Consider the following 13455-nt stretch of genomic DNA (forward strand, 5'->3'; position numbering starts at 1 on the left):
ATGTTTAATATTCATAATTTTTATGATTATTTATTTGAATTGCCGCCCTCCAATTTCACCTGAAGTTGTTGACAGGTGTCCCGCTGACGGGATGCCTAGCCCTATAGGACCAGGGAACAAATAATAACATTATAATAATTAATAAATATTATAAGAGAGTCGCTGTAATCCTAGATTCAGATCATTCAGGCAAGAAAAAACATCACCCAGACAGGCCAGTCGTGTGAGAAACTCTTTATCATGCAAGCGGTCAGACAAGTGAAAATGATGGTCAGTAATGAAAACTTTAATCTTGTCTCTCAATTTTTTTAAAACACAACGTGTCAATACTATCCCTTGATAACCAGTGCACTTCTGTATGTTGTAAAAGCGTTACATGGTCACTAGCCATATCATTGCATAATGCAGAAAATATGCAATACAAAATTAACCATTTTCACTGTAGTGTTCAAAATGCCTTTCAAGCTGTCAGGCATTCCCTTGGCAGCAGGAGCATCTCGGGGGATGCTGCAGTGTACCCAAGTGGCGTCGGGAGCAACTGCTTGCACGTGCGTTCCAACTCCACTATGTCTCCCTGTCATGGCTTTAGCGCCATCAGTACAGATACCAACACATATTGACCACCAAAGTCCATTTGATGTCACAAAGCTGTCCAGTACTTTAAAAATATCCTCTCATGTCGTCCTGGTTTCCAGTGGTTTGCAAAAGAGGATGTCTTCCTTAATTGACCCCTCATAAACGTAACGGACATATACCAGGAGCTGTGCCAGGCCCGCCACATCAGTTGACTCATCCAGCTGTAAGGCATATAATTCACTGGCTTGTATGCATAGCGGTTATTGTTTCAAAACATATCCTGCCATGTCTCTCATGTGTCGTGAACAGTGTTGTTTGATGAAGCCATTGTCTCTAAAGTTCTTTTGGCCTTTTCCCCCAGCATTCCCCCAGCCATATCCGTGGCAGCAGGAAGAATTAAGTCCTCCACAATAGTATGGGGCTTGCCTGTCCTAGCCACTCGGTAGCTCACCATATAAGATGCTTCTAGCACCTTCTTATTAATGTTATCTGTTGCTTTTATACATGTCTTACTACTCAAAAGTCGTCTTTATTCTTGCTCATAAAACTCCTGTGGCTTATTTTTCAAATTGTCATGTTTCGTTTCTAAATGTCTGTGCAAGAGTGAAGGTTTCCCAAGAGAGAGTAACGGTTAATGTGATTGGATGTTAATTATTTGACTAGGCTACCTGTATTTAACATTGTGTTGTTATTTCGCTGAACACTAGATGGTTAAAAAGAAAATTGGGCAGTGAAACGTGGCTACTCAGCCAAGAAAAAAACCTCACCCAAATGTATAACCCCGTTGGAAAATAAATGTACTGTTTGAAAAAAGTGTGGAGATTGTTTGGGATAATCCATTCTAAAATGTCAGTGACATAATACTACATTTTGTGATCATTAAAATTCATGACACTATTTTCAATGACTATTATGTTTGTTGACTTGAAATAAATGTTTATTTTATCTAGCTTTGAGGTGCATTTGTTTCATGTGTGGATCCAATTGGGGTACGTTCAGTTCCATGTTTGCTAAGTGGCTTGACTGTATGTACTGAATGACACGTTCCCCCAAAACGTTTTTCAAAGTTCTTGAACAGACTTTGAGGTACGTTTGCTCTATTTGTTGAGTGTAGCTTGAAGCAATGAGTGACATATTTAAAGCACCAGGGGCGGTGCGGCAGGGTAGCCTAGTGGTTAGAGTGTTGGACTAGTAACTGAAAGGTTGCAAGTTCAAATCCCCGAGCTGACAAGGTACAAATCTGTCGTTCTGCCTCTGAACAGGCAGTTAACCCACTGTTCCTAGGCCGTCATTGAAAATAAGAATTTGTTCTTAATTGACTTGCCTAGTTAAATAAAGGTAAAAAAAAAGGGCAAATGTGCATTTTGAACACACAACCCAACCCCTCCCCGTTTTTCAACTGGTTGTTCAGAACAGAATTGAATGTTGCACACTTTTTCTGTACTCAACAGCCCTGCCATTGGTAGGCCTACATAACCATTTCCGGTTTCAGGCTATTTGACCCATTTGATTCTGGTTGGTCGAGAGGGCTGGACGTATTTAGACAACGTGCTGCTGTTGCTTTAGCTTTCAGGTATTAGACTTGAGTCTTTCTGCAGTTTTTTGCAGTGTTTGGGCGTTTTAACTTTGTATCCGTTATCTTGCTACAGTAGTATGTTGTATCTTTTTTGTAAATGTAGATGTATTTCTCAATACATTTTGTTTTTAACTTACAACCCTTTTTCCGTCATCACTTTTCTTTTTCACGCTACTCCATCTGTATGCTCCCCATCTGTATGCTCCCCATCTGTATGCTCCCCAACTGTATGCTCCCCAACTGTATGCTCCCCAACTGTATGCTCCCCAACTGTATGCTCCCCAACTGTATGCTCCCCATCTGTATGCTCCCCATCTGTATGCTCCCCAACTGTATGCTCCCCAACTGTATGCTCCCCAACTGTATGCTCGCCAACTGTATGCTCCCCAACTGTATGCTCTCCAACTGTATGCTCCCCAACTGTATGCTCCGAAACCCAACTAACTAGGTTGCTGCGTCCGTTATTATTAACAAGAGTGTTATTTGGTTTGAAATAACAACTATTTGTTGAAAAAATAAATCACTCAAAAAGACTGCAGGTGAATTTCAGACAGTTTATTTAATAGATCACTGAAACAGCTGTGTGTGTCTGTCGAACCTGACACAAACAGAAACTACTACTGGAACTTTACATCACTAACTGACAAACACACAGGCACAGACTTGACAACCCTTGGTCTTCTTCTCTCTGTGTCATACACACTCATTCATAACGTGTGTTCTAGAGATAGAAAGATGAATGTGTTGCAAATGGCACTGTATTTTCTATATAGTGAGCTATATAGGGAATAGGGTGCCATTTGGGACGCACTTTGCGTTTCTGACATAGGAGCAGCAGGCATGACTGGATGGGAACAAAAACATTCCCTTTTAGTCTTCTTACCAAATTACCCATATTCAAATGCCACTTGGTGGGCGCTTCAAATGATCAGAGCCATGAAATAAACACTGGAATGAAAAAAGTATTCTATCCAACGTTACGCTGGTGTTCAAGCCGATTTCTAATTTGGTCAATGCGACAATTTATACGTCATTTCTGATTGAGCCGACATATGCAGTGTTTACCGTGAATGTGGTGTCCACTATCGGGGAACAGTGCCTTAACAATGTGCATTGCCGAAAAAGCATGATTGGATTGAATCGCAGCATAGCCCTTTCCTGCAGTCAAATGAGTTAGTGGCCTCATGGGTGGAACGTTATTAATATTTTTTATAATTTCATAAATAATAAACAAATATTTTTTTTTACTCCAGAAATCCAATGTTTCTATGTCAAACGTTGAAAAATATATATTTTTCAGTCTTCTGTGATGTATATAAAGTGTAATTTTGTGATGCAAACTCAAAATGTAATACATTTAAACTCTATATCTGACATGGTACCGATGTCTTCTTGTTTAAGCCCAGAACCATGTGTGTGAGGTGTATACTTTTGTTTCAAAGTAGACTTGTTTAAGACTACGAAGAAACACTCGGTGTGACCCTGACTAAGCCCACTGCAGTAAAAGGTTAAGGCTACAGGATGTAGTCCTTGGCTTTGTACATGGACTGTTGTTGAAAGTAAACAGTGTCCTCTGAAAATGATTCCAGTTTTAAAAACAGGCTTTACTGTAGCATGGAAAGAAACATCTTGGTGCTGTACTTAATAGCACCCGCTATTCCTATGGGCCCTGGTCAAAAGTATTGCACGAAATACGGAATAGGGGTCAATTTGGGAAACACGATAGATCTACTCAGGGACGCAGTCCAAAAATCCCCAAATCCCCATTCTAATGTCTCATGGCTTCATTGTGCACAGACACCTTTTAAACTATACTATTTGACATTCCTCTGTACCTTAATTTGCATATAAAACCATATCCTCTACTGACTCCATCCAAGCAAAATCACATCATGCATCTTTTAACAATGGATCTATCGGCAGTACAACAGGGGTTTCAAACACATTGAGTCCATCGGTTCAAATCATTTTACTGGCTGCATGTATTAATACATAAAATAACACTGACCTAAAGCAGTGGTGGCTGGTGCCACTTTAAACCGGAGGATGGGCTCATTGTAATGGCTGGAATGGAATAAATTGAACGGCATCATACACATACCGTTCTAATAAATTCCTTTCCAGTGTATGAGCCGTCCTCCCCTCACCACCTACCACTGACCTAAAGAAACCCTTTAGGGCCAGACACCTGCTTCCCAAATGGCACCCTATTTTGTAAATAGTGCACTACTTTTGACCAGGGCCCATAGGATTCTGGTCAAAGGTAGTGCACTATAACATTATAGGGAATAGGGTGACATTTTGGGTTGCATCCCTATTAACTACTGTTATTGTTGTTTACTGTGGTATCTATCTACAGACAATGTAACTAGACTAGTCTGGTTTAATGGCACCATAAATTTACATCATTTTTTAAAATGAAATCTTCAGTATTTGTCTAAGATAACAATACACAGCTTGGCATATATACTTTTAGATCATTCCCTGGTTTTCAAGAAATCCTGGTTGGAACCATTCACAGCCAGAGAGGAAAAGGTTGTAGAAATGAGACACTCCAGTTGTCCTGGGGATTGGTTGTTTAGCTCTTACCTAAGGATGGTGGCTATCAAACTGAGATTTCTCACTCACTGACTGCCTTTTTAAGGAGTCCAATATTGAGTTACATTGGGGCCAATCACAGTGGCAGCCCAGCAGGTCTGTTCGATTGTTTTACAGGGTAGTGGGGATAGAGACAGCCTGTGACCAATGGCACCCTATTTTCTATATCGTGTACTATTGGGATGCATACAGAATTCTTGGGCAGAGGTTCCATCTTGGCCGTTGGTGGTTCCAGCACCAGATTGATAGCAGCCAGACCCAGTACAATTATCTGTAGGTAAGCGCTGATCAGCCAATCCCCACAAAACCTGGAATCTCTCATTTCTACAACCTCCTCCTCTCTGGCTGTGATTGGTTCCAACCAGGATTCCTGGAAATTTTGGGGAATATTGGAAAAATGTACAGAATTCTGCAACCGTAACAAAGAGCCTAACAAACCCACTGTCTTGAGCACTGATCCTAGACCAGTCCGAATGAATCTTCACACTGTCCACCAAGGTTTCTAACTTGCTGCAATAAGAACTGATTCTAGACCAGGCTACTATTACAGACAGACTGAAGTAAACATGTAAACACAAATAGAAAGAAGGACAACAAGGAAAAATACAATCATTCTGTACATGTCTGTACATGGCTGCTATACAAAACAGTTCACACTGTTTGTTTGTGATTACACTCAATTGCTTTAATACAGTAGATACCGGATCATAATAATTTTGTCAACAACAACAAGGATATTGTGTCCCACATTGCACCCTACTCTCTATATTGTGCACTACGTTTGACCAGGTCACTACGGGCCCTGGTCAAAAGCAGTGCACTAGACACGTAATAATGTGCCATTTGGGACACAAACATGAAGAAGAAGAAAATATTTATAACTCTTCATAAATCAATGCGATTAGCATTAAGACTTGGACCCTCAAGCCCGCCCACTCTTAACCCCACCCAGCACCTTACTGTGACCCCACAGCCTCACATGAAGATCAAAGACAGTATTAGCATGAAGGGAGATCAGTGTGAGAGAGAGAGAATGTGACTTGACTTGCCTATGACTTGAGACCTGGTTATCACGGATGCACACGCCACGTGCTCTCTCTCTCGCACTGATCTCTCTTCATGTTAATACTGACCAGAGACCTCAATATTAAAAGCAATGACCATCTGTTCTCAGTGAAGGGCATTGGGGATAGACAAATCATTGCAACACTACATCAATCATTATTACTTTAGGCTGGCTGGCTACTGAAGACATGTAGTATGTGCTTTCTATCAAATATAGGCTGGTTTATAAGTATATAATACAACACAGAGATCACATATTTCCCTGTTTTTGTTTTTAAAACATCATTGATCAAAATACCACCACATACATACAGTACTGCATTATATATTGGAGCAACAGTAAGTAAGCATTCTGTTTTTAGACCATTAGAGAGATTCTGACAAAATTTGAAACACAGCAAGCGCTTCCCCAAAATGTCACCCTATTCCTACATAGTGCACTATATAATAAATAGGGTGCCATTTGGGACACAACCACAGCAAACAACCACCACCAGTATTGATTGATCAGTCCCTCTAGGAACAACCCTTGGCTAGAGGTGGTTTAGTGGATTCCACATACAGTAATTACTGGATTCACTGTCTGTTTCGCCTCAGTACTGAGGATAGAAATAAAGAAAGCAGACCTGGGTTTCAAATACTTGGAAAATCAATTGAAATACCTATCTGTTTAAAATTGCCTGACATAATAAACCAATAGAAAAGTCCCAAAACGTCATACCCCACCCATCTGGCATGCCAGGCAGACTTAACCAAACACTCAAAGTATTTGAAAAGATTCACATTTTTGTATTTGATCCCAGGTCTACCAAGAGGTCCAATACTATATTGCAGCTCCAGCTGGAGACACTGTATGTGCTCAGTACTGACACCACCAGTCCCCAGGGGTCCCCAAATTAGGTCCCCGGGTCGATAGGTCCACAAGGATACCTCAAATTTCCACGAGAATTCCATGAGGCTGAGGCCCTCCTTCTGATGGGGGGGGGGGGGGTTTGGGGAGTAGAGGGGTGCATCAAGTTGACGGAAAGGGGTGTGTGTTTTGTGTCTTCAGAATATCTCCAAATCAATAATAGGAGAAAATGAGTTTCAGTCCCCAGTTTATTTGTAGCAACCCCTCTCTCTCTGTCTCGGTCTGTTTGTTGTTTTCTTGACCATCTATGATAGGTATAAAATCCTTTATCCTCATCATAATCCAGGCTGAGGAGGGTGGTGGAGCTACAGCAAGGGGGAGTGGGAGGGAACATGGTGAGTGACATGATGTCTGGCCCCTCCCCTCAGCCACAGGAGATGACAGTAAAACGTTTGGAGATGCAGGACATGTTGTGGAGCACGATACCCAGGAGAAAGAGCAGGACACAGGCTACCAGGATCACTGTACACACCCCGGACCACGTGGAGCCCTTCCCCCCTCCACCACCTCCTCCCCCGGCTCCCCTCCTCTCTGCCTCCTCCAGGCCGTCGAGACTCATCCCCAGGGGCTGCAGCTCAGGCATGGCCACCACCGCCACATCCACCTTCTGCTGCCCGCTGCCACCTGGCAGGAACCGGCAGCCAAGTTCGCCAGGCAACAGCGCCCTCTCCTTAGCAGCGGGCAGGGGCAGCATGTAGCAGCCATTGCTAGGCAGGCGGATGAAGACGGGCGTGTGCTCGGAGGCATGCGGGATGGCGATGACTGTAATGATGTCAGGGTCATCGGGGAGCTGGGAGACGGAGAGGCCGGCGGGGAGTTTGGTGACGCCACGGCACCAGGGGCAGCGGATCTCTTTCTGGCTGGACCGCATCTGGGTCAGGCACACAGAGCAGCACGTGTGTCTGCAGTCCAGCAGCTTGGGCCTCCTTCGCGGGCTGTAGTAGTTAAAACAGATCTGACACTCCAAGATGGAGTCCTGCGAGAGAGACCGAGTCTCCATTTTGTTATGGATTGTTATTATGGGTCCTTTATAGTAGCAATCACGAGCAATCACGAGAATAGGCTGGTTTCACAAGGCTAGGTGCTTATAGTTTCAGAAGAAGGGAGAGAACGTGCTCAATTATTATCCTATTGCATAAACAAGTGAAACGGTGCTTGTAACCCTTTGATGTAACTGGCTGTTTTTGTGTACTGCAACACAAACCAGGATGACAAAGAAGAATGCCTCTTATTATTTGACTGTAGTAGCAGGAAGCTAAATGAAATCCAGATCATCTACAAGGCACTTGATTCCTCCTCAGAGCAAAGCTGTGCTGTTTGAGTTCATAGCCCCTGCTCGGTGTCCTTCCACCCACCTGACCGTCTCAGTGTCGGTGTGATGTCACAGGATGATTGAGGTCACACGATGGTTCATCTGTGAAACAAGAGAGAAGACCGCAGTGTTAACGGGCTGAAGAGATTCACGGAGCAGAGAGAGAGAGAGTATGTGTGTGTGTGTGTGTGTGTGTGTGTGTGTGTGTGTGTGTGTATAGAACACTGATTGTGGAGCAGAAATAGGATCACAGGCATGGCATGGGCAGTGTAGCGGGCAGCCAGGCATCTAGGCTTTGTGTGTCCCGAATGGCACCCCATTCCCTATACAGTGCACTTCTTTTGACCAGAGCCCTATGGGGATTAGGGTGTAGCCTGTGTCCCCCTCAATCCCCCTGGGGCTGGCTCATCAGCCTGGATCTCTCGCATTCATTTTCACACAGATAAATCAGTTAGCTGCCCTGCCCCTATCAACGCTCTGCCTCTCTGCCTGGCTTTAACATCAAAAGGAACCACACACACACACACACACACTCTCTCTCTCTCTCTCTCTCTCTCTCTCTCTGCTCCGTGAATCTCTTAGCTCTCATCAGACACACGACAGAGAAATAACTAACATTACAGAAACGTGTGAGGAAGCTCATACATGCCACATCATACAGAGCAAAGAGAAGGGAAGGAGGTCGTCATGCCACAACCACACGTGATGGAAAGTGACATTATCATCCGTGACATATCCACATCAGATACAATAGGGTAACTCAGGGCACTAATGGCAGCAGAGGAGATCTGATAGTGGGTGGGATATAAGCATTTTTCATAATATTGCTAATTACTTTTTTTTATCTTCAGCCACAGCAGGAAATTAATTTGGTCATCACACTACACAGAATACATCAAAATCAACATACGTATTAGTTAGCCACAGGCTCTGTGAAAGTTTGTTCTCCCACTCTTCTTCTTACATAATCATATCAGCCATGTTAGTTAAGGCAATTCCAATGGTAACAGAATTACGCCCAGACTCAACATTTTTCACTTCAAATGTAAACCAAACAAAAAACACTAATGTCTAAGCTTAACAAACCACACATCTCTATGCACAAGGACTACTTTAACAAGATGTTACCGTAATTCTGTTGCCAAACGTTGCAACTTTTTCCAGATTTATTTGTTTATTTACTATTTACTCCTTCTTCTAAGTAGTCATTGTGCAGAGAGTTCTATGGTTTGTTCAATTTTAAAATCAATGGTTTTTGTTTGGCATTCATTTTAAAGTAAAATAAAAAGTATTAGCGTCATTCCGTTAACGTGGAATTGACATTAATCCATGTAGAATCTCTGTTATGACACTCACATTTACAGATGATTACGTTCTGTCAAAATATTGCTGTTAAAATGCCGAAGAGGGTTTTTTCCTACTCTTTATTTTCCTGTGAGCTGGGAGTGTGAAATGGAGGATCGGACTCAAAGCATGGCAAGGCTTTTCTTTCCTCTTCCATCTCTAAGCCCTATAGGGACACTGTAGCTTGTACGGTAGTAGGCACATGTCTTAGTAACTGACTGACAGAGGGACAGTGACATGGAACAACCGTGAAACCTTTTCATTTCAAGGTGACCATAGATACTATTGATGTCAACAGTATTGTCAAATTATACCATGTCAATTAAACTCCTCAGCTCTAACAGCTGTTTGCTCACACGTTGTAATGGAATTATAGCCATAGAGAAGACATCCATGTGACATAGCGGGTTGTGTCCCAAATGGCTCCCTATTATCTATGGGTCTTGGCCAAAAGTACTGCACTACTTAGGGAACAGGGTACCATGTCACTGTCCCTCCACCTTTTGGGACTGAAACATCTATTTCTTGTGTTAGGTTTCTAAATCCACTGTAAATGCAACACATTTGCAGCGGTTAGCGTCTCCACCACACCCATCCGAACCTCACCCACTTCCTCCCTTCCCCTCTTTTCCTCTCCCTCTATCCCTCCCCGGGCAAAATGTATCTTTCTGTTTTGGTTCTGATGTGATACCCCCTTCACTCCTCACTCTCCGCTTGACCTAGTTTCTCTAAACCCTTCTGCATTCTCTACCACCCTTTCAAAGTCAAGTAAAATGCAGAAAATGCAGTAATTTTAGTTACGGGGAAGAGAGAGAGAGAGGGGGGAAGATACAGAGGGAGAGAGAAAGAAGGAGAGAAAGGAAGGGAGGCAGATGAAGAGAGAAAAAGAGAGCGAGAGAGAGACCTGCCTGATGGGTAAGACAACCAGGGGTATTAGTAAAAACCCTTCATAAGATAAGGATTAGCTTTGATCTGACAAAAATGCTTTGTGGCTCAATATTCCCATACACTCATTATTTCATGCTCCTCTCCTTCCCTCCTTCATAATTTACTCTCTTCCCCTCCATCCTCTGTTATTTACTCTCTCTAAATACATTTCTCGACTGTTAGTCTGTCTACCTTTCTTTAGGTTACTCCTCTCTCTCTCTCGCTCTTTCACATTATAGTTTTGTGACCCATTTTCACATTTCACCTAGTGTGGGAGAGAAAACACACCTCACTGTCACTGAGCATAACTATAGGAGGTACGGCAAATCTAATTTCTGAACATCCTCTGTAAAACACTTAAAAGCAACTGTGAATGAATTCAAAAAAGTCTTAATACAAGGTTTGGTCCGTCATATCATATGACTGTAGGAAGGAAATATGAAGTTAATATTAAGTAATGATGGTGAGTTCCCTACTGGAACCCCTATCCCTGTCCAGAGCCCCTTTGGACCCCTGGGACCATCCAAAAGGACAGATACACTCCCTTCGCTGAGCATAACTGGAACACACACACACAAACACTCTGTCCCTCCAGTCTCCCCTGCCTCGCTCCACAGCACACACAATCAGCCGAAGGAAAAAGCTCACTCCTCCTTAAAGACAGCGGCTAAAAATAACCAAGGAAAGGACACACACACACTCCCAAAAATGATAAACTGGTTGGAGCAAGTCAGGGAGGGGGGTAACAAGTAGCAGGGGATTTGGAAGACAAAGAGGAGAGAAAGGGCACAGAAACACAGGTTAACACCTGTCATTGTAAATAAGAATTTGTTCTAAACTAACTTTCCTAGTTAAATAAATAAAATCCCAAATGGCACCCTATTTCCTTATATGCTCCAGTCAAAAGTAGTGCACTAAATAGGAAATAGGGTGTCATTTGGGAAAGGCTGGCCTCCTACAAATTAACATACACTTTCACAAAAAGTCATTACTATGTACATGTATGCATGAAAAGGCATTGATATTACACCACTTACACGGGTGGCCACTTACCAGTACTAAGACTAAAAACTCTGGCACAGTCAGAAACAGTTACTCTGTAAATTGAAACTAGAGGTTAATTGACATTACATGGCATGAGGCTAGGTCTAGGACAAACCCTTGACTAAGTTGCCAAGTACTTTTACGCTCCACACTCACTTCTAGTTAATCCTCCACTCAACAATTAATCTCAATAAGACAAAAAATGTATTATACATCGCAAGTGAAGCACACAAGCGAACAGAGAAGACCACATTTGCCCTTGAGAAAGGTGTATCTCGATGATGAAAAATGTGTGTGTGTGTGTGTGTGTGTGTGTGTGTTTGCCATGTGTGTCCAGAGGCCTGTGCAGTAGACTGCTGCAGGACACATTATGGCAATTTCCATCCTAAGGACCTAGCCCCTATCAGCACACACACACACACACACACACACACACACACACACACACACACACACACACACACACACAGTCCCCATCCACAGACGTGCCTGCCAGGCAGCAGTACTATAAACTCTGGCCCACACACCCACATGAGTGTGACCAACAAACACACAATCCACTACCTCTCGGATACATCAGTAACACAGCTGAGGGGGAGGTGTGTGAGTATGTGTGTCCATGTGTGTGACCTGGAGAGGGAGGCGATCATACATCTCTTGAGGAGCTTGCATCTCATTCTCCAAAGCCAATATTTGACCACGTCCTTGGCTACCTTTCCTTTCTTATCAACAAACCCTAGTGGAAAACTGGAGAGAATAGATACAACACTAGGACCAGACTTACTGATTGAATTTCCCTGATCCTGAAACACAGACACCTCACATTGTTCTGTCTTAATCAATGTCTATCTAGCAGCTGGCTACATTATCAGAGATACAGGTAACTGCCAAAATAAAGGAAACACAAACATAAAGTGTTGTAGCCCTTTACACTTGTACCTGTATACAGGTTGAAAATGGTCGATTTGGGCAATGATAAGTGCATAAATTGGAACGCAGTGGCTGTATAGTAACATGCTATACTAGACCTCAGGCTCTGTCTGTATGGGTTTGACAAGAAGGAGGGATGGGGGAACAAGAAGATCCCCCATGCATTCAGCTAAATGTGCAACTTTTGCAAATGTTTTTGTTGTCTTGAGTGAGAGAAATGCTGTACATGTATTTTGAAAGATGAGACATAGAGGATTATAGTAAATACCGCGTTGATGTCATATAGGGAAGCCAAACATCCAGTCCAAATGTGCACTTCACATTTCCATCTCATAAAAAATCATATCTATTGTCAAAGTGGAGGATCATTATGTTTGATGTACAGTACCAGTCAAAAGTTCGGACACGCCTACTCCTTCAAGGGTTGTTCTTTATTTATACTATTTTCTACACTGTAGAATAACAGTGAAGACATCAAAACTCTGAAATAACACATATGGAATCATGTAAGTAACCAAAAAAGTGTTAAACAAATCAAAATATATTTTCTATTTGAGATTCTTCAAAGTAGACACCCTTTGCCTTGATGACAGCTCATCCCTCTACGCTCCTTTGAGACCCCTCTATCAAAGACTCTGAGATCTCTGCTAGCCATGGTAGCCAAAATAATGGGCAACTGGGCATTTTTATACATGACCCTAAGCATGATGGAATGTTAATTGCTTAATTAACACATGAACCACACCCGTGTGGAGGCATCAGCTTTCAATATACTTTGTAGCCCTCATTTACTCAAGTGTTCCTTTATTTGGCAGCCTCTTATTTTTTTAAACTGCATTGCTGGTTAGGACCTGTAAGGAAGCATTTCACTGTAAGGACTACACCTGTTGTATTCGGGTGCATGTGACAAATACAATTTAATTTGATTTGGGATATACACTGAGTGCACACAACATTAGGAACACCTTGCTAATATTGAGTTGCAACCCCTTCTGCCCTCAGAACAGCCTAAATGTGTCAGGGCTTGTACTGTTAAAAGCATTCCACAGGAAGGCTGGCCCATGTTGACTCCGATGCTTCCCACAGTTGTGTCAAGTGGGCTGGATGTTCTTTGGGTGGTGGACCATTCTTGATACACACGGGAAACTGTTGAGTGTGAAAAACCCAGCAGCA

At 42.7% G+C, this 13455-nt stretch overlaps 1 protein-coding gene across 3 annotated transcripts in view; it reads right to left on the minus strand.

Moving 5' to 3' along the window:
- Window positions 1-2692: 2692 nt before the first annotated feature.
- LOC110535571 (E3 ubiquitin-protein ligase RNF152) overlaps window positions 2693-13455 on the minus strand; it is a 57738-nt gene continuing 46975 nt past the window's right edge. For all 3 annotated transcript variants that reach the window (XM_021620639.3, XM_021620640.3, XM_021620642.3), the window contains one exon: window positions 2693-8139. In XM_021620639.3, coding sequence (XP_021476314.1) covers window positions 7090-7725 — 636 coding nt within the window. In that variant the 5' untranslated portion in view covers window positions 7726-8139 and the 3' untranslated portion in view covers window positions 2693-7089. The remainder of the gene's footprint in view (window positions 8140-13455) is intronic.

Source organism: Oncorhynchus mykiss, chromosome 11 (assembly GCF_057628025.1).
Source record: "Oncorhynchus mykiss isolate SJ-2025 chromosome 11, ASM5762802v1, whole genome shotgun sequence".
NCBI lineage: Eukaryota > Metazoa > Chordata > Actinopteri > Salmoniformes > Salmonidae > Oncorhynchus > Oncorhynchus mykiss.